Source organism: Mycteria americana, chromosome 3 (genome assembly GCF_035582795.1).
Source record: "Mycteria americana isolate JAX WOST 10 ecotype Jacksonville Zoo and Gardens chromosome 3, USCA_MyAme_1.0, whole genome shotgun sequence".
NCBI classification, from domain to species: domain Eukaryota; kingdom Metazoa; phylum Chordata; class Aves; order Ciconiiformes; family Ciconiidae; genus Mycteria; species Mycteria americana.
The window spans coordinates 80,030,142-80,052,159 of NC_134367.1; the positions used below are offsets into that span (position 1 = coordinate 80,030,142).

The window sequence follows — 22,018 nt, forward strand, 5'->3', positions numbered from 1 at the left end:
TTCCTCACACTACCTGTGGGATGGAAGAGTTGTTTTTCCCCTTATTTTACAATTGGGGAAATGACTACAGTAAAGTTCTGTGACAAAATCAAGAGTGGAAAACAGCTCCCCAAACCACAGGCCACAAGGTCCTGTCTCCCATGCTGACTCTGTGTCAGCGATGCTGAGGTTGTCTCCAAGGTCAGAGCAACTTTTTCTTGCTCCTTGGTAGCTCCTCATGGTTTCAGCTGGAATCTGTGGAGTAAGGAGCTGTTTGCTGGGATGCCTTTGCTGAATTTTACTGCAGACAAATCCTGGGCACACAGAGTACAAAACAATTAAGGAGGTGTGCTGGGTTGACCCTGGCCACCAACAAAGCACCCACACAGCTGCTCAGTCACTCCCCCCACCAATGGGATGGGGAAGAGAATCAGAACAGCAAAAGCGAGAAAACTCATGGCTTAAGATAAAGACAGTTTAATAGGTGAAGCAAAACTGCATGTGCAAGCAAAGCAAAATAAGGAATTCATTCACTACTTCCCATCGGCAGGCAGGTGTCCAGCCACTTCCTGGAAAGTGGAACCTCAGCGTGTGTAGCAGTTGCTTGGGAAGACAGGAGGATTAGGAGATTTGTTTCACTGTCTGTTATTGAGGTGAAATCAAGTTTCTGTATCAGATGGAAGCAGGGCAGGGTGAGAATCAGCAGCATTCTAGCAAATCCATCTGTAGTCTCTGGGCAGCTGGGAGGCCGTCAGGATTCTGCAGCCACAATAGTTTTGCCATTTGTATTTCCAACAGAGAGATTAATAGCATGCTTTTGAGCTGACAGGGAAAAGGCACAAGAGAAAGGTGTATCTGTGAGGGAGCCCACCTGTCACCTTCTTTTCTGCCAGACATAATGAACTCTGCTTAATTGTATGAGACCTGGAAAAGAAACTTATCATATGAAAAGCCATGAAGCAACACAGGTGAAGTCTGGAGGGGAGTCCAGGTGCTTGGGAACAAGAAATGTTAGAGAGAGAGAAAAGTAGCATGAAAGGTACTGTTATTTAAAAGCCCTAACAATTTGAGGATTTTTTTCCACGTAAATTGTCTTATTGATTTCTATCATGTTTTCACACCATATGGTGCCTCATCCTCTTGTTATGGTTAATAACTGAGAGGAAGTAGTTTCAAATGTTAGCTCCATGGCATGCAGCAACTGAACTAGCCATGTAGTGTATTTCCAGGGGCAGCACTAATCTTGGAGATGAACAGCATTTGTCTTCAATTTCTTTTATGCTGTCTGCCTCACACAGAGGATCTGATCATAGTGTCATTACCAGTGACGATCATGATATTTGTACAGTGCTTTCTCATCAAGATGTAGGGACACTGTCCAGTAATTGCACTGTAGCACTCTTCTCCTTGCAGTAAAACCATAAAAATCCCAAACTGGAAACAATATAGTATGTATAAAACTAAACAGAGATTGAGATGAGTTGAGGGAAATCCTCATCTGAGCCACTGCTAGATGCGTATAGGTCTCAAGGAGTTATTACAGCATAGGCCCATCCTCCTTTTCTCCTTCTCACTCTATGACTTGCACTGTTATCTGCGTCCTCTGCATGGCTGGGTTCCCCAAGTAATGTGCCCTGGCTGCTTATCTTCAAAACAGGTCTGTCTGTGGATGGGAAAGTGGGGAAGGTTCATCATGACTGAAGGATTTGGTCATGCAGAAGGCATCTGTTTTGGGAGAAACCTGCTGTAAGTGGAGAGGGAAAAATTAGAAGCAGGAAAACCAAACAGGAAAGAGTGCTGGGACAGAGGGATGGCATGGGCATCATGTCATCCCTCAGTTGTCTGCTGACAGGACTCAGCAGTTAGCAGATTTTGTGGTGTTCAGATATGAACTGTAGATATAGCCAGTTTATAGCTTGATGTTATTTACAGCAAGTGTTAAAGAATGCAGGATAAGAACAATATAAATCTTTATAAATAGTGGTTCCATGAAATGATGTGTGTTGTCTGCAGTCAGCTGAGCAACCCCAGTTGCTGTCATCTTCTGATGTTGCATGTGGGCTTTTCAGGTTTGATTGTAAAGCTATGGTACTAGGTCTGACCCACAGATACAAAAATGTGAGGACTTTAAGAGTCTTGTTTACATTTATTAAGACTTTATTAATTAAAAAAAGAGAAAACATTTTGTCATCAGTATGAAAGGGTGAAGTCAGATAATCTTCACTTATAAAGCTGAGATGTCAAAAGAGATTTTTATTCCTAAGACATTTGCATTATACTGGCCTTGAAATCTGTTCCTTTACCCCCTTTCTGGAGACAGTACATGTTGGAACACCCTTGGAGACATGCCTGTAGGATCCGGCCAGTTTGCTTTGCCTCCATCACTCTGACCCTGTTGGATTACATGTGTGTTTCCTGGGTGAGGGGTCTTACATTTTCCATCTTTGTAGGAGTAGGGGTCCCAGGGGAGCTCTTAGCTTCGAGATATTCAACCACTCCATACGTCACCATAGACAACACAAGCACAGACAATAAAATGTACAGTTTGATGTAGACTTGCAATTTGGTGCTATAACCAAAGGCAATGACAAATCCAAATGATTCCCAGAGACGGTAATTGGCAAAGGCAGCCTCCTTGTGTTTCTCAAATAAATTGCCATAGAGTCCTAGAAGGATGGAGAGACATGACTTGTGAAGATTAAGTCTGAAACCATGTATTTTCTGCAAAGGCAATAAATAGACCACAGTGGGGAAGATAGACCCTCCTTCATAAATGTCAGAGAAAGGAAAATACAAGCTTTGTCTTAAAATATTTTTGCACTCCCATGGATTGTTATAAATGAAATAACAGTGGAAAAATGACAAAATAGAGAATATGAGAGAAAAAGAGAAAGAAAATGGGAGGAAGGAAGAAAGGATGGGTTCTATTGAAGTGAGATGGCAGGAAGTTTATTTTTCAAATTATCAGCCATAAAAGGGAAGGTTCTTGCACTGACAAGTAAGGAGAAGGAGGAGATGGCTAGGAGTGGCCCTTGACACTGTATAGTCTCCACATATAACTATTGGTAAGGTTATACCAAGTCCTTACAGGCTTTCAAAGAACAGGCAATTTTGTCTGGGGACATGGTCCTTAAGGACCAAGTTGCTCTTCAACTTGGAGTAGGAAGGATCAAAGAACCATAGGGACCTCCCTGCTGCCATCCTTCACCACTTTTGTGGGGAACCTGCATGGACCCTGCATGCACTCTCTACCTGTTCTTCAAACCATTTCTTTCACCCACCTAAGAACATGCAGAGACTGTTCACGTAAAATGCATCTCCCTTGTTTTCACAAGTACTTGGCCTTAGGGAGCCCCCAGGTGAGGCTTGCACAGTGTTGCCAATGGTAGCAACGTGTGCTATTCATACTTGCCAAGTTAAGAGAAACAAACTGACCCAAAACACTTAAATCGGAAAGTTGAGGAGAGCGCTACAACTGGGCTCAGATTTAATATGCAAAGGAGATTTGCCTCTCTGAGATAACCAGGTTTTGAAATTTTCAGCCTCTGGATGGGTTGGCAAAAAGAATATCCTTGATGCATACAGAACCTCTGGGCAGCAACTGGCAAACTTGCTTGACATAGAGACTTAGTTGAACTGATCATCCTAATGCCGTCGTGTTCACTGGGAAGCTCCCACTGAGTTCAGTCAGCTGCACACCCACAATGGGGAGTCAGCGAGGGTTTCCCAGCCTCCAGGTCAGACTGGTTGGGCACACAGGGAAGGGGAGAGAGCTTGCTTTCCTCTGGGTGCTGAGCTAGCATCAGTGGTGATGGGCGGGCGTTTCCACTGACTCAGCTGTGGTGTGCAGGGAGGGAAGGGGAGAAATATCATGAGACTTGACGCTTCTCATCCGCTTCTCTATCCAACAACACATCTGTTTGAAATATGCACATTCAGCCAAAAGGCACAGAGGAGTACAAAGTTCTCTAGAAGTCTGGGTAGGCTCAACTAACCCTTCAGTTTTGTTAAGAAGGGGGAGACATCATCTGTATGTAAAAATGCACTGCTTCCTGATGACTATAAGAGGACATTTACTGAATGATTCAATTTAGACATGATGGAAAACCTGGACAAGTGCATCACAAGAGGTACTTAGTTCATTAAACTGCCTGAGTGTAGCGTAGTGTGAATTATTTGATAATCCTTCATAGTTTTGCCTAATGAATGAACAAGTACAAGTTGTTCATGTAACTGTGCTGATATGCCCTGTGTTATCTTCTGAAAACGGATTAGTGAGGAAAGTTTAATATAGGAAGGTTTCTGATGTGTAAAGATTCTGGCTTTCAGCTGGTACCTGTTTTCACTTGCTATTTTGAAGCTTTCTTTTTGATCAAAACAATGGGAGAATTGAGTGGGGATCTAGTCCAAGGTTCAGCTATAGGAAGGGCTGACTCGGCAGGAAAGTTCTCGTTTCCAGAATGCATATGTAGTATTAGCTAGCAGTTACATAGGAGCACAATGGCGGTTTTGTCTCAAACCCAAACATTCGTCCTTATCACAAACACTCGTCGAGTGCAACGTGGCGCAAGTTGCCTGGCTGAAGCTGTAGCAGGACCTGGCGGGCTGGCTGAGTGGAGAGGCTGCTAGCTCTGAATTCTTGCAGCTCCCTTCATGGAAATTATCCTCCCTGTTTGCCACTGCCCGTTTTCCCACTCCTTCCCCTGGTACTAGTAGGCACAGGTATATAACAGAACTGCTGGAAATCGTTTGAGTCCAGGTTTATAAACTTTCCAGACTGATTTGTATCTTTTCTAAAGACGCACGTCAGCCTGGAAAGAACTTTATTTTACTGTAGTCTACCCAATAGCTCTGTGCTACACAATTGTTATGCCCCAAGTGCAGTTATTGCCAGGGGGGTAATAATAGCATCTGTGTTCAGATTAGATACGAGAGGGTAGTACACACTCTGAAATGAAGCAGCTTTCACTGGAAGTAAATGAGAGTGTCCACACACATACACAAACACCTTAGGAAGCCCTTATAAGATGAAGTGACTTATCCACTGTGAGTCTGTGTATCCTCTAGGGGGAACTCCAGTACTAACTATCCACAGCAGGCCAAAGTAAGCCAGCTTCAATTACCATAAAATGCCTTAAGCATGCGGCACAATGCCATTGTATTTATTCAGTGGTTAATCTGCTGAGGCCCAAGCAGCAGTCGTGGGAGCTTGCCAAAGGAAGGACCACAGACCTCGGTCCCCAATGGTGTTTTAGAGATCTTATCTCACCTCATAGCCTTTGGAGCTGGGATTTTCTCATGTGATGTATGTCTGTATAAAACTGGTGAAGGGGAGAAGAGATTTAGTCGTAAATGGGCATGTCAAACTGAAGATCCTGTTCTGGGTTGCAGCATTATGGAGTAATGTTGCTGCACCTCTCTGTTAAGGTTTCATGTCATCACTCGATGTTTCAGTGTGACAATGTGACAAAGCAAACTCTGTATGATTTTATAACTGGGAGCTATGGAACAGCTGAAGAAGGTACAGACAAAAAAAGATACTGTGCAAGCACAAGGAACATTTGGTTTTTTCCCAGCTAGCACAAATGTGAAATTTTCACAAGTATCCTGCAGGAATCTGGAAATGGAGGTGACCTGTTACAGTGCTGGAATAGAGGTCAGTCTTGTCACAGCACTGCAGAGCTCACTTGCCATCAAGTAAGCACAAAACTTTGTCCACCGTCTATGCCTCATCTGGGGGTTGGGAACTGCAGCCAGTTCCCAGCCTCCTTCTCTGACACTTAGGTCCTCTTTACTTATCCCTTTTCCTAACGAGGGCACCAGGTGCCTCTTCATCAAGCATGCAGGGACCTTACTGAGATGTCTTTCTCAAAAGACATCTCAACTATATATAAATGCCTGAAGCGGATGGAGCCAGGGTCTTTTCTGTGGTGTCCAGTGACAGGACAAGGGGTGAGTGGCACAAACTGAAATACAGGAGGTTCCCTCTGAACATCAGGAAACACTTTTTTTACTGTCCAGGTGACTGAACACTGGCACAGGTTGCCCGGGGGGGTGTGGAGTCTCCCTCCCTGGAGATATTCAAAAGCTGTTTGGACATGGTCCTGGGTAACTGGCTTTGGGTGGCCCTGCTTGAGCAGGGGGGTTGAACTAGGTGACCTCCAGAGGTCACAGAATCACAGAATCACAGAATCATATAGGTTGGAAAAGACCTTTAAGATCATCGAGTCCAACCATAAACCTAACACTTTGAGGTTGGAAGGTCCCTTCCAACCTCAACCCTCTGTGATTCTGAAAGAAGCCAAGTGTCTGAGGGCAAGGCTTTCTGGAAAAGAAAGAAGCAGGATAAAGGGCAGGTCCTTTATCCCAGTGGGAGACTAAGATATGGCTCTCCAGAGTGTTGGGAAGGAGCCTGATGAACAGTCAGGAAGACTGTGGCTGAAGAAGCAGGAAGTGAATGAACAGCTTTACTTCAGTGAGAGTAAATCCTCACTGATGTTGTCCTTCCATGAACCTGAATAGTGAGAGCACTGATTTAAAATTGTACCAAAGGCACACAAGGCTGTGGGTTGGGATGAGAGAAGATGAGAGGGTGTTGCTTGACGTATGTACTAGCTCTCCTCTAAGGGATATGAGCTGGAGCTGCTGGAGGGGCAGAGAAGTCTGGCTGGTCGCTTCCTTGTGTGTAGACGGGGGACTCTACACGTGCTGGAAAGGAGATCGCTGTTAGTGCCAGACAGAGAACTGTGGTGGTTTCCCTTTGGCTCTTGAGGAGGAACATGGTAATTTATCTAGTGGGCGAAATCATCTAAGCTACTGAAGCAACCAGAGGGACCAGAGGGAGGGGGGCCAAGACACATAACCTGATGTGGGCCCAGATGAGCTAGTTCTGTCACATGCATATTCCTATGGCATCTGCCAAATATGAATTTGAGATAGAGAAAAACAATATTCATGAAATAAGAGGCAAAATATGGGAGCAGGTGGGGGAGCATGCAACTGTCTTACTGACACCGGCTATGGCATTGATTTAAAAAGAGTGTGACTGGCAGTGATTAGCAGACTTTATTTCAAGTCATCACAGACTATAGCTCTTTCTTGCCCTCTCGAGCACTTTAGAGTCTGTCTTTAGTCTCTATAAGAGAACTTCCTCTAGTTTTGATTGAGAGATAAATTTAAATAATCCCTTACGGAAGTTGGTTTGTATCAGCTCATTATCTGAACTGTCAGTACATAATAATTGCACTGTATCACACAGCAGTAGAACATAAAAGATTATAAAACCAACCATAATGCATCAGATAAGAAGCCCAATGGTATACTTCCAGTAACGGACTCTTAGGATAAGAGTGTAAGAAATGAAGCAAGTATACATTGATCTTTCCCCCCCGATGGCCTCCTGACTCTGGCAATCAAAGACATAGGGGCTTTCTGAGTTGGAGATTTTGTCTGGACCACCAGGCTTGAAAAGCCCCCAAGAACATTTTCCCCCAAAGTGAGGTAATTCCAGCTTAAAAACATTTACATTTTTGGCAATGAATTCCATGTTTTGATTATGCATTGTGTGAAAAAAGCATTTCTTTTGATTTCTATAAAGCCTGCAGCCTGGTAACTTACTTGGTGCCACTGGTTCTGTTATTAAGAGAAACAGTGAATTCTAATCACCTTCTCCATACTTTCATGATCTTACTGACTGCTTTCCTTACTTATCATTTATCAAGGCTAAAGTGTTCTAGTTTGTTAGTCTTCCTTCAAGTGGAAGTCTCCCATGACTCTGCTCCTTTTTATTGCCTTCTTATGCCTTATCACATTTGATTATGATTTTTGAAATGGAGCAAATCAGAACTGCATGGATTTACTGGGTTGCATAATGTTGCTCTCTGTGGTTTTCTCCTTCAATTTTTTTCTAATAACTCCTAACAGCCAAATTGCTGCTTCTTTTATTGCTGAGCTTTGAGTTGATTTTTTATCCAGAGTGCTCTCCTTTATTGCAAAAGACAGACTAAATGTATCATTCTTCTGAGTTTTCTAATTTTCTTTGAAATACTTATACTACTCCAGAACATGTATTCTGAATATCCATTATCATCTTCTGCAGTGTTCTTCTCTTTTCATCTTGGAAAAAATTGTTTAATGAGTATTTTACTTTCTTATTCCCAACTTGTTCTTATTTCTTCTATTTTCTAATGAGCTAACATATTTCTTTTAGATGCTGTCTTAAACCCATTATCATTTTTATGCACGTGTTGTTTTATAAATACAAACATGCAGATTTTTATATCTCAAGAGAATTAATTTCATTGTCACCGGGACTTACCATTAGTTTGTGTCTGCCAAATGGCATCAGATAGCCCCCAAAGAGCAGGGAATACAAAAAACACAGCAAGCTGCTTAGGATGAGGTTTCCACAGCAGTAGTGCTATTATACAGGCGGTGTTTGTAACTGTGGCTGTTGATTTAGAAAGAAAGAAGAGAAATATAAATGCTATTACAAACCAGACAGATCGTGGTAGATAACACTTTCAAATTCTTCACCCAACTAGAGCACAAGGCAATCTTAAAATCTTTCTGGTTCATTGAGATTTGCGCTGACTGAGGTGATACCACATGAAATACAAGACAATGCAGTCCTTTGGCAGGCTTCAATTAATAATTCTGAGCAGTCTCCTGAGCTGAGAGATCCTTGGCGCTGCTACAGCTGTTAGCCCAAAGGACAAGAACTGCCACTGAGTAAGAGAAGGGGCTGCTGAAATACTTGCAGTCACTGTGTGAGGCATGTGGGAAGGGGGAGGAAGCACGCTTCTGCTCTCCTTACTGTCCTGGTTTTGGCTGGGATAGAGTTAATTTTCCTCCTAGTAGCTGGTACAGTGCTGTGTTTTGGATTTTAGTATGAGAATAATGTGATAACACGCTGATGTTTTAGTTGTTGCTGAGCAGTGCTTGCACTAGTCAAGGACTTTTCAGCTTCCCATACTGCCCAGCGAGAAGGCTAGAGGTGCACAAGAAGCTGGGAGGGGACACAGCCAGGACAGCTGACCCAAACTGGGCAAAGGGACATTCCATACCATATGGCGTCATGCTGAACAAAAAACTGGGGGGAGCTGGACGGGGGAGCACGGCCGCTGCCTGGGAACTGGTTGGGCATCAGTCAGGGGGTGGTGAGCAATTGCATTGTACATCAATTGTTTTGTATAGTCTTTTATAATTATTATTATTTTCTCTTCCTTTTTCTGTCCTATTAAATTGGCTTTATCTCAACCCACGAGTTTTACCTTTTTTCCAATTCTCTCCCCTATCCCACTGGGGGGGAGTGAGCGAATGACTGTGTGGTGTTTAGCTGCCTGCTGGGTGAAACCATGACACTTACCTAGTCCTTAAACATAGGTTTCCTTTCAGGGCCAGAGGAGACAGTTAAGGATATCTAGAGGGCCTGGTGACTTTTTGTCTTTCTTTTTAAAAGCAGAATGCAAATGAGTCACTGATTCCTCCCCCCACAGGAACACCTTTGCAGGCTGAGTACAAAGACCATTAAACAGGACTGAGAGGTTCAGAGGTCTTGCATTACTAACACTATAGGGGTTTTTTATTATTATTATCTGGGATTTTTTTTAAATAGAAAATGAGTTTCATAGAGTGAGACATACACCTAGGACAGGCATGTACAGAAGAATCTCTGAACTAGTGACTGTAGCATAAAGGACTCTAAATTTCTTCTTCCTTGCCCAGGTTTAATATTCTCTGTGGAGAAAATGCCTAGGTTGTCTAGATGCACATTGACTCAGTCAGTGAAGTTTCTAATAATACAGGTTGCTGTGTGGTGGAAGTAAGGTATCAGTACACTTCAGTATGAATACCTTAGTGGATACGGGGACACAAATGAAATATTTCTTGTTTTACTCTGTTACTCTGTTACTCATTGGAACAGTGGAGAGGAAGATGTTCTTAAATATACAAAATATACAAAACTCTTCTCATGCCAACCTGAAAATTACTGACCCATACAGAGGCCCTCAAGTTATTCTAGCCTGACACACTGACATATGACTCTTTATTTTATTTTTCTCCCTATAGAGCAAGTAGTGAAAAGGACACCAGGCCAACCTTCAAAAATTTTCCTGAAATTCCTAGGCTGATTGCTTAAATTCCAAGTTCACCATCCCCTGACACTCAAATCAACAGCGTATCTCACGAGGTTCGCAGTTGCTTTCACTCCATAAAGGTGAGGAGGTTTCACCCCAATGGAGAAATCCTTCTCAGGTATAGTGTAGGCCTCAACATCTGTGTTGCAAGATCGTTTAACACCGGTTGCATTAGAGCTGTGAAACATCAAAGCTGTAGGGCACTTTCTGAGTAGACAGCACCCTCAAAAGCAGGGTGAACTACACCACCAGCAAAGTGATGTAAGGCAATGACCTCAATGCAGTGGTTAACTGTGCTGCCTCTCTTCTCATGAATGAAGTTTGCCTCCAGATTGACTTTGGTTTTAATTGATAGCTGACAGCGAGCTCTCCCTTTGTAGTGCATGCAAAGGGGGGAGCACTGGATTTGATATATTACGTGAGGTGATCAGTCCTTCAAGTGACCTTTACATACCTAATGCAAATAGAAGTTTTCTACCCGTGAACTGAGAGATCTTTCCAAAGAGCAGAGAGCAGAGGGAATTTACAGCTGAAAAGCAGATCATCACATAACCAACGTAATGTATCCCCAGGGCACAGGTCACATACGTCTGGAAGAGAAGAGACAGTGGTGACACTTCTTCTTCAGTGAAAATACGCAGCTAAGGTTCAAGGGTCTTAGCCTGAGTATTTGGTAAATAGCCAGCGTGGATGAGATCAAAGGAGCGCAGCTACAGAGTTTGCTGACAAGTCCCTGGCATATTGACATAGTTGGCCTTCAGCAATGATATTCCTAACCCAGTTCCCCATCAGACTGATGCCATGCAAACAGAGCAGTAACAAGCAGGAGAAGAAACCAAAGCACTGCTCACTATGCAAATAAAACTCCTGGAAGTGGCATTAGGAATTTCCTTCCCTTCCCTTAGCCCAAGAGATGAAAATTGACAGTCGCCACTATGGTCATTATAGAGCAGCTTCCAAGAAACGAAGAGGACCTCACCTATAAGAGTGTACACCCAATGGAGATGGCCATGGAGTGACTGCCCCTTTCAATCCATTCAAACACAGCAGCAAGTGCACTCTTCCATCTGCTTATGTGCAAGGTTTGAAAGCTTAAGTGTCAAATAAGCAGCTCAGGAAGTTTGTCCCCTTTCTTCGGAGGCTTTCTCAACGAATGTCTGGAGAACACACCTGCTGCCAGTCTAGGTTTGTAGAGGAACTGCAGGAGCAGAGGTAGTTTTGATCATTTCAGTCTGTCAGGGTTTGGACCTGTTGCACTAGTGACTGGTGAGCGCTTTCAGCCAGCCATGTTGAGGGTTTGCCCTCTTACCGTAAAGGTTCTCAAAATAAAATATGTGGTAAGTGTGCTGACTTGCACTTATACAAACTCTAGGGAAACCAGAAGGAAGGAAGATATAAAAGCTTTGCAGACTTCTGGCTTTTCTCCCAGTTTGTTATTTACAACAAGCTGAAGAGTTTGAACCTGTAGCTCTCTGCTGTGGCCTCCACTGGTGAGTTAAGCTCTCTACAGCGTTCTTTTTAAGGCTGTTCCAAGGGACATATTTACTGCTGGCCTCTCCTGTTTGAAGATGTCACTCAGAGTTCATTCAAGTAGAAGTAAGCAGTAATTTAGCAAACCACATATTGGCACAGAAAACATCCTCATTTAACAAGTAAATATAGATCAGATGCAATAGTAAGACACAAAGGCACAAAAACCAATCAGACAGAAATAGATTTTCATTGTCATTCACACCTTTGTGTAGTCACCAGAAAGAAATCCCTGTTCAAACCCACTGTACATTGTCAGAGGGATTAGAAGACACTGTCTTTTATCTTTAAGATGCTGGAAAGTTGCTAGGAACGTAGACCAAAAGGATGGTGTCTCTAGTATTTCTTTCTCAGTCTCTGCTTGGTCAGATTTGATCTGGTCCAGAAATATAACAATCAGCAACACAGCTAGCACACCACTAGCTGCAAAAACAAAACAAAAAGTTCATGAAGAAATGGGGAATGCTGGAAGAATGATGGGAAGTCGCTTGCTGCCGTTATTGTTCTGACTTAGTGCTTAGCTCTCTGTGGGATGTTTTGGCAGATGCCTCTGATTCCGCTGCAGTGTAAAGGCCATTTCTGTGTAAACAAGAAGGCCTGATCTGCATTCACATCTTCTGCATACAGCTGCGGACCTCGCAAATCCCCTCAGCTTAGCTGTGACTGGCCTGTTGTGACAGCCGCCCGGCCAGCTGCACGGCTGCAGAGGGTGATTGCTCACCCTTCCAGGGCAAGCCAGGGGTCGCGGGGACGGGGAGCTGGCCAGAAACAGCTCCCTCGGGAGCTATCAAGAGACTTTAAATCAACATGAGAGAGGAATATTCACTTCCAGTGCCAAGGTTTTCATGGCTAGGGGGGATCTTCCTTCAAATGCATGGAAAGAAAAATAAAGGGCTAGAAGTAGAACTGCTGTCTTGGATCCCAGTATATGTTGCTTTTTTTTTTTTTTTTGGTCAGCTTGGAGCTGTGCTTTGAGTATGGAATATGTGCTATTTTAAACATGATAGTGAGCAACTCTGGGTGACTTGAAAAAGATGGAAGTTACAGCTTTGAACCTGTAATTTCCTAGCAGAAGCAGCATATGAAAGAATACATGGGGTAGTTAATCAGAAGATGATCATGTATGTGTCAGTCTAGGTTTGTTGCTTGTGGAGTGAATCAATATAATTTTTTTCATATTATCAGGAAGATAACTGTGGCTCATAATATACATGAAGCAGCCACAGATTCACAACTGATTGCCTCGTTACGGGTGCAAGGCATGATTATGTTTCATCTCTTACTTATGCTGACTAGAAATCCATCCATGGAAACGAGTGGAGTTCAGAGTAAGAGGAGAACCAGGCACTTCTTCCCATCCACATTGCCTGTTTAACGTGTTCCTATGTTACTGTGTATGGGCATGCTCTTTTCTGTGAACTTTTAATGTCCAAAAATATTAGCTGATTTACAGTAAATTGCCATCATTTTTTTATTGCTTATTATTTCTCATCCATGTCTCCTAGAATGAAATTGTGTTGTCCAGTGTCCTGGTTCTCCACTGTGGCTGAACTGTAATCCTTCATGATGTAAGTCATTGCCCGTTCTGCCAGGGTGTTTATTAGTGCTTATGGGCTGATTGCAGGACTTATATGGGCGAGAGCAGGACATCCACATTTACAGGACAAATATTCTAACAAATATGTCAAATGAATCAAGAGCAATTATAGGAGATAAGTAACTGCATGGCTTAATAGTGGTTGGTATGAACATAAATAGAAACATCCACAGTCCCTGAGAAAACGAAACAACAAAATACTTATCCATTATTGTCTCCACCCAAGCTGGGTAAAATATGTATTCAGCAACCAAATAGAGGAGACATTGAAAAAATGTCTGTGAATGAAATATTTAGCTATTTGGTTTCCCTCGAGGTAGGAAAAGACATATCTTTTATTAAGAGCTTAAAAGAAAAATGAAACCCTCCTGATGCGGGGTCAGTAGACAGCAGGGTTGCATTCATTTTGCATGAGCAAAGCCTAAGGGAGTGCTGTATATGTTAGTCATCAAATTTAAATTTAAACTTGTGAGCCAAACCTGCCTTTAGCAGAAAGGCATCAGCTCCAGCAGACTCTGGAAGGGAAGTGGGGGAATATTCTTTGCATTTTCTCACCAATTAGGAATGGAGGTTGGGGAAGGAGGGAGGGTTTGCTGCGATGCACTTGTCTGGTGAGGGCTTGCTCTGACCAGATCACATACTCTCTGAGCGTATGACAAATCCCATGCATTTGTCTCAGCACAGAGAGTACATCTATCTATGTGCAGAGACTGCAAAGATATTTTAACAGAGCTAAGGTGACATATTGCCTTGCCAGATACTTCCTCTTTATCCAGAAAAGAACTTGCTTTGAGCCGGATACTTTTTGAACTTTCCTCACTGAATGAATCTTTGCATATCTATTTTTGTCTTTCTGATTTTTGATGGCATCAGCCTTCCCTGTCTTTGATTCCTTTCTAGCCTTATGCAAGGAAGGTCTACAGCAGCTGTAGTTACTAAATGGGAGACATGCCAATTCACCTGGTGCTTCTCTTTATCTTTGCCTTTCACACTAAGGTATTATAATTCAAGCATCACAGCTGAGAATTGACTGAAGTCATAAAATCTCAGCAAGGATCCAACCCCCCCCCCAAATGATTGCATGTTCTGGGAGCCGTGGTTCAGGTCCACCTCTAATTACAGTGCAGTTCTTGTGCTAAAGCTATTTTACCCGTGGTAGGACACCAGCCAGTTCTGACAGGCATGCCCACATGACTAGAAGTTGGTGAGTTCAAGTACCACTAGCTGGGCTGCCCTTAGCATCTCGGACCTCGGCATGCATAGATAAATCTGCCCAATGCCATCAGTAACTAGTTCACTATTGCTGATCCTGAAGGTAGTGAATTTAAAACTGTCTCATGCATAACTGGATAAGGTGCTGCAATCCTCTAATTGCAATGTGAGCATACTTTTGATTCTAGTCTGTAGAGCAACACTGACTTTGGGTGAAACAGTGGGGTCACTGTGCTGGGCTTCAGCTTTATTCCAGGTGAAAAGTGTAAAGAATGTCTTGTTGTTTTAGACAAAAATGATATGGCACTGGCACAAAGCATTTGAAACTGTTTAGGAAGGAGTTGTTTACAGCTCTCACATATCTTATTTCCTTTTAGCAAATTGGATTGAGGGAGGAAGTTCGAAATTTAATCTGCAAAGTCATGCTAGGTTTCACAAGTAGTAGGTTCCCCATCAGTGATATTTACATTAAAGATTGTGTGGCTCACTTACCAGTGTAGATCCCTAGCAGAGTGTAGATTAAGGTGTTGGAGGGTTCTGCTGACCCAGTGGTGTTAGTGGCATCAGTCATGCAGTCATATGCTCCGCAGCATGCCAGGTTTTCTTCTGAGATTTCCACTAAGTCAGTAAGAACCAAAAGAAAGGCAGGACAGGGAAGAGATCAGATGAGTGCACTCTATATGTAAGGATATAAAGAGAAGGGAATCCAGCACTCGGTGACTGGTCCTGGTTTCAAATCCTTCCTGATTAGAGATGTTTAACTTCAGAATCCCAGTTTAACTCACAAAAATTTGGTTTAACAGAAACAGTTGCTCAAGACAGAACACTGAATTGATGGTTACATGGAGACATGGACTAAAGCCAGAGGCTGGAATCTGAATCCAAGCTCAGTTTGCAGTATTTGAAGTTCCAGTGTGTATCTGTACCTCTTAATCATCACACCCCACAAGTCAGGTCCCTCAGTTTACACCACCACTGAACTGATGGACCTCAGTTCTTACAGCCAGAGCACACTATCCCTCTCCTGGTAATTTCTGTATATGTTATAGGAACAGAAACCACATCGAGACATCTTTGTGTTTTATAAATTCAAATTACAATTATCCACTAATGCAGTCCTCCAAAAAATCAGCTTTTCCTGGCTTTATTATTTTATTACTGGCTTTATTACTCTTTGAGAACATACTTGAAACTCGAACAGTTTGGCAGGGTTTGGAGTAAGACCTTCGCTTTGTTCAATCCTGTCAGTGTCGTGCTGGGCACGTGTCAAAGCCACACACATGCGTGTACTCACACACCGTGTGTCACCACGACACCGTGCCCGCTTCCGCCAGTACCCTTTCTGTAAAGAAAAAATACTAACCCAAAGTGTGAGCCTGAATAAGCTGTGTAGTGGGGAAGGATGATCAAAAAACCATATAATTATTTCTTTCAATGCTTTCACTGCAGAATTTGTCACTGCTCCAAGCATAATAAAAGGCAATGCAGTGTACCTTGGCTGATTCCTTAAACAGGGCTTGATCTGTCATTTTTCAATTAGGGTTATTGTGTAACTACTTTTAGTGTGTTTTTTGCCATTGCTTCCAATCAAAGCTGCTGCAATGTGAGTCAGCTGTTTAACTAGCTTCATAAACAAATTTAGGTTCAACATCAGATAAAACTTAATAACATAAAGAAAATCATTACCTTATTGTAGCCAGTGGCTACTGCTACACAGTTTTGAAAGAGACCCTCAGCAAAATTACCATATGCAAAAGGTGAGTCACACTAGTAAAGTATGGAAGTGTGTAAAACAAGTTTTTTATCTGTTCATGCATCATCTGAAGATGAAGATACACATGCAATTAGTGATATGGAAACTCCAAGGCAGGGTTTGCTCCGTTGCTCTGGAAATAAGGCTGCAATATTGATGAGTGAGAAAGGATGACTTTTATAATTTACATTGATTACTGTCTTCTGTTGCAGTATTACCTCATGCTGTAGCTTGCCTTGCTGTGTCTGGATGCAGTGATGCAGGCAATATGTCAAGTATACGTACATGTCTGAATTTTATGCATTTTGATTCTGCAGATACATCCTGTATCTTTCTGACTGCTCAGTGAAATTATACATCTTACGTATATGAACAATACGGGTGGATATCTTTGCCACACTGTCAGAGGAGAGGAAAAGAAGTGGGTGCCTGGAGACCTTTACCCCCCTGCAAGAAGCTCCCTCTAGAGTAAAGCTGAGTCTCACGGAGAAGGCACGGGTGGGAAGCTTATAGTATGACTGCTCATCACTGTTGTGAAGATATGCAAGGCCTTTGGCTTTGAGAGCTGTTCATAGCACACCTCCCAGGAGCACAGCATTTCCTGAAATCCAATGTAACTGATAAAAAATAAGTAAAAGTTAGAGTTTCATTAGAAATTAGAGGAACATCCTCAGATGTAAAACTAGGAGAGGATTTACAAGATAGAAAAAGAATATTTTAATCCTCTTATTAACATCACTTAACATGATGTGTGCTGTGAGGCTGAGGCAGAGGAGAGTAAAGCAGTTGCAGTCTGTGCAGACCCCACAGCTGCACCAGAGCCTCTGCCCTGCAAATGAAACCAGGACGGCCATTCCCTCCTGAGACATCGTGTGGCTCAGCGATCAGGTCAGCAGGGCTCAGTTGCACTTGATACAGTCCTTTAGCATTCTGCTTTGACGGTGTTTCATCTATAGTTGCTTGAGTTTAACGGAAGCATGATTCTCCATATGTATCACACCTTGTGACAGCTACTGTGCCATAAACCCAAGGATTCAAAGATTAAAACCTGATGCCAGCTCCCTGACATTTAGGTTTAACCGAATACCTTTTTGAATACCCTCCAGAGGACATACTGTTTAACTGAGCCTGGGAAGAGAAGTAACTTCTCGATATTCATAGTAGCAGTGTATATGGAAAGCTCTTTTAATGTCCATCCTGTTCTGACTTTGACAGGATAGGGAATGCATGGGAGACTGCAATGATAATACACTGTAGCACTTTGAATCTCTGAGGTGGCGTCCAAGTATTAATTTATCTTCACAACTGCCCTTTCAAAGCTTACACCAATTACCAGCATGGGAAATGAGGGCAGCACCACTGAGTGATTTCTTCAAGCTACATCGGCATCTCCTGTCTGAGCCTGAAATGCAGCAGAGGAGCCCTGGCATGCAGACGCCTGCCAACAGCTACTTCTGTTTCTTCTTGACAATTCTGTAACACACTCATTTTCAGCAAGCACCAGCATCAGCTTGACTAACCATGAATGTTTAACAGCAAATTAATCCAATACTACAAGCTTTGCGAAAAGGCTGCTTCAGTGTTTTGCCTTTTGTTTTAATCCACTTTAAATAGAAGTCAGATGTGAAAGACTGTCACTGCCAGCAGCCCATCTATGCTTTACAACACAGGGGTGGAATTCAAAAGGAATTCAGTCGACATCTATTTTTGAGCTAGTTGTCTGAACTCTCTTTATAGCTGATGAAGAGTTGATATAAAATAGACACTTCCAGAGAGCAATTTAGCCCATCTATTTCAGACACCTACCTTCAGATGAGCTAAGTCACATCTGAAGTGCCTGTTTCCACTGACTATGAAGGCAATTGAGAGTCACTAGCTCAGCTACAGAAATCTACCTTAGAACTATCTAGAACTAGCTGATGTTTATAGAGAGAAGCGCCAAGATATTAAAATATCTTTTACCTTTGTTGGAAGCTTGGCTAAATATCAAGGATGAGATCAGATTTCCCCAGATGCCAGAGGACTGAAATATCAGAAAGAAGACCCCAAAGTATTGGTTGATAACGTCTTTCCCATTTTTTCCTGCTTTCTCAGCGTATGAATTGCCAGCAATGGTGAGGTAAGTGCATTTGGCAGACCAGAGTGGTGCTCCTCCTAAGCCCAGGATCACAGAGGTAGGGATTAGGGTGTACCTGCCAAAGAACACTTTATTTAGCATAGTTATCATCCATTAGCATAATAATCATTTGCCCAAAGATCCAGAGGCAAAAATAGACATCAAAGAAACAGATTTATCCTTTGTGTGATTCAATATATCCACTACGTGGAACCAAGAAAGGGCCAGTCTTACAAAGTTTAGGATGTGCAAGCACTCCCAGCTGTGTCCAGGGGCTAGGTCTGGGCTAGGCAGGCTACATCTGTGCTCATGTGCCCCATCCTCTTGTAACTGAGAATGAAATTGCACCTGTGCTTCAGAAGATGGATCACAACAACTTTCCTCTGCAGAGTTGCATCCCCTGTCACTGGAGAGCAGAGGTAAATTGTTCATCCATCTCTGAAAGGCCAAGGCAGGAGCTGGCCTTCTCCTGTCATTCTCTGCTCCCAGAGCCACTGGTTGGAAGACAGCCTTCCCTTACCAATCTCTTCAAAAACAGTCCTAAAAGTCATTTGGATTTTAAATGAAACTTCTGATTATTTTTTTTTTCTGAAGGAAATCTCTGCTACACACATGAGGTAGAGAAGCAGCTTCAGGTGGGTGGATGGATGCATTCATTCTAGCTTTTTGCACATTTTCACATTTTCACCTCTCTACTTCACCTGCTACTGGATTTATTTATCCCTGTTTCTTTTGCATCCAACTTGCAAATCCGCAACACAGAAGTAGAGTAGGAATTGAGAATAAAAGAAGAAAGAACTTTACCCTTACTGATTTTGTTCAAACACAATAGACAGGGTTAAAGTATTTAAAATGTACCAGCTAGCGTAGAAGTTCCCTAAGGAGAATGCGATGTAGCAGCACATAGAGCCTGCGATGGTCCACTTGCAGCCCAGCTTCTTGATGAGGATTGGAGGGAGGAACATGGATGATAAGATGAGCGTGGCATAGAGAACACTTAGGGAAGCAACGCCCAGGCCTTCTTCTGAGTGGAGACTGCTCTGCATGGACAAAACCAGTGGTTGAGACGAATTTTATCACAGGCATCTATTACTACGGTGTACAGAGAGTGGCTTCAGGCAGAAACAGAGAGACATGGAAGCTGGGACTGGGTATTACTGTCTCCTTTCCCCAAAGCAGCCTGATTATGGATGTATGGTTTTCCTCACAATGATAGCCCATTTATGAAAGTATGATACAGAACCAGGTGACGATTGCCCACATTCAAAGCTTTGGTAGGTCAGACTTTAGATTATTTAATGTAACTTGTTTGAGTTAGTTTGTCTTTGAAAGAAAGCTGAATGAAGGATAACCTCTTTTCTTGGCCTTCCCTTTTTGTCTCAGGCAGGAATATCCTCAGATCTGCATTGCAAGGGCTGACTTAGCAACAGTGGAAGATTCTTTGCTTTAAACTACAGGTCTGATAATTTCTAAATTCTTCAGAGGCCAAGGTCCTAATATCCTAATATGCTCACAGCAGCCCTTTGTAGTTGGAAGTAATTGATTCACCCACATTTTCACAAGCGAGGAGTAACATTTTACTGATCTAACTAGGTTTTATATTTTTATGCTCACAATAGTTCTCCTCTTGTCTTGACTCTGTGAAAGTTGTAGTGAAAAGATCAAGATGCTGCATATTAACATTTTCCTGTTTGTTTTCATTAAAAGCTGAGGCGATCCAGTACCATTTTGGAAGGGGGAATGGATGCTGGTGGGGTAGCACTGGAGAGCGCTGGAGGAGAGCGAGGCGGCTGGTAGCTGCACTGCACACTTCCAAGCATGCAGTGGCTGCATGATCCGGCCGTACAGGACCGTGGTGGCAGCTGCGCGGCACCCTTGGTGAGAGGCAGGCATCAGGACAGTGAGGTGAGGAGCTTCTCTGTCAAGCAGCGTCAACGTATTTGAGAATCGGAATGGTTGTTTTGTAAAAAGGCAAAGAGGCTTCCTGATCACTGAGGTCCTATTTCTGAAACACCGCATGCCTGGTTTTGCAAGCTACAGCTTGCAAAAATTAGGAGCCACGCCTCCAAAAACATACGATTAACTTAACTGTTACTGGTTTGGGTTTTTTTCTGGGGGGAGGGAATATTGAAATAAATGATGCAAATTTTTAATGCTTGTCCTGCAGGCTACAATACAATAGAATAACCTACTTCTGATTGTGTCTCAGCAGGTCCTCTTTAACCATCAAGACAAAATGGAGAGAGAAGAGGGCTACTTCATGAATCAGCACCACTCCCTCCTGCGGCGTTAGGGGAACCTTTATGTTCCAGCACTTAACCCGAGCAGGTACTGTTTCAGGTGGTGAGGCTGACTCGCGGCTTCTTGGGTTTATCTTCCCCCACTTCGTTTGTCTGCCCAGCTCATAACATCTCCATCCATTTTCAGGACTGTTTTTGCAGAACTTTCCTGAACTCAGAATTTGACACTGTCCATGAACAGAAACTGCTCAAGGAGAGGAGAAGAGAGAGATGTACAGAGCTAGCAGGGACATCTTCCTGAAATGAGGTCAAGCCCTTGTTATTGCAAACAAGTGCCTCACGTTATATATCAAGCCTCACCTTGAAAGTATACAGATTCCCACACCGGTGGGAAAATCTGACCCAATTGATCAGGGTCATCTTTTAATATCCTGCCTAAAGTTGCTCATGGATGACTTATATCCATTTATTTGTCATTAGACCAGCAGAGTCTTCTAGTCCGAGAAGTTCCTCCTTGTGTTTGTCTACTCTGAAGTATTCATAGACAGCAGCAGTAACCCTCAGTCTTTTATTTTGGCTATGCTAAACAAGCCAGCTCTGATGGTATCCTGAGTGTTCAAGTCATTCTACAAACCCATCTCTGCTACTGTGTTTTAAGATGTTAATGCCAATACAAGCCACAGCTGCCTTTCGTTTAAAATAATATTTTTTATTGTTATGTTATATCATGATGCCAGGAATTATTGTATTATTTTATACTTAAATTATTTAATGGTTTGGGCATACATTTTTATTATTGTACATTGCTGTATTACAATAATGAAATTATAGCAATGTAGAAATCTTCCAAACAAACTCTTTCCAGAAATGGAATTTTTTTTCCATTTTGCAATATATTATTTTGAGAAAAATCTCAGAGAAATTTAGTTTTCATTTAAACAGCTTTTGTGGACCTAAAGAATACTTGTCTGACACAAGTGTTCAAACTATTTGAGAAGCACTAGAATAAAATATTTAATAAATGCTATGGATCTGGGTGAGGGATACTAACCTGCACCAAGTTGATGTCCTAACCCACCTCAAAAAAATATTGTGCATGCCTTCTTCACAGAAACCGTGCAAAGACTGGCGGGTTTCACACAACCAGCTGGCCTGATGCCCTTCCAGGCCAGCTGTCTTGCCAACCAGTGGGAGATGCTCCACTTACCTGTAGACTCTGGAGTCCTCCATAAGCAGTGAAGAGAAGTAAAAATCCGAAAGAAATGACCAAAACATTCTTAAGATTCCTTTCCATGTTGATTCATACAAGACAAAGGTCTGCCGGAGCACAAAGCTGATCCAATTATTCCACAGGATGCTTTGAGTTGGAGAAAAACAGCTTATGTTTTGTTGGAAAACGTCACTTCTCACTGCATTTGTAGAGGAAAGAGTTGTTAATTATTTGAGGATTGG

The 22,018-nt window shown here is 42.6% G+C and overlaps 1 protein-coding gene across 1 annotated transcript; it reads right to left on the reverse strand.

The window, feature by feature from the left end:
- Positions 1-2,379: 2,379 nt before the first annotated feature.
- Positions 2,380-21,860, reverse strand: UNC93A (unc-93 homolog A). Its single transcript, XM_075497381.1, has 8 exons — positions 21,774-21,860; positions 19,185-19,366; positions 18,173-18,402; positions 14,950-15,075; positions 11,854-12,071; positions 10,573-10,708; positions 8,297-8,428; positions 2,380-2,645 (listed from the first exon to the last, which is right to left on the reverse strand). Exons 1-8 carry the CDS (start codon positions 21,858-21,860, stop codon positions 2,380-2,382), a joined length of 1,377 nt encoding a protein of 458 aa, XP_075353496.1.
- Between the last annotated feature and the right edge of the window lie 158 nt (positions 21,861-22,018).

What these genes read in the sequence shown, in the direction of transcription:
- UNC93A (XM_075497381.1), bottom strand. Translation starts at nt 21,860, where the DNA reads ATGGAAAGGAATCTTAAGAATGTTTTGGTCATTTCTTTCGGATTTTTA. An exon ending in GAGGACTCCAGAGTCTACAG is followed by an intron (nt 19,367 to 21,773) that starts GTAAGTGGAGCA and finishes TTGTCCATGCAG; the next exon opens with AGCAGTCTCCACTCAGAAGA. An exon ending in TTTCTGGTGACTACACAAAG is followed by an intron (nt 10,709 to 11,853) that starts GTGTGAATGACA and finishes CTTCTCTTCCAG; the next exon opens with ACGTATGTGACCTGTGCCCT.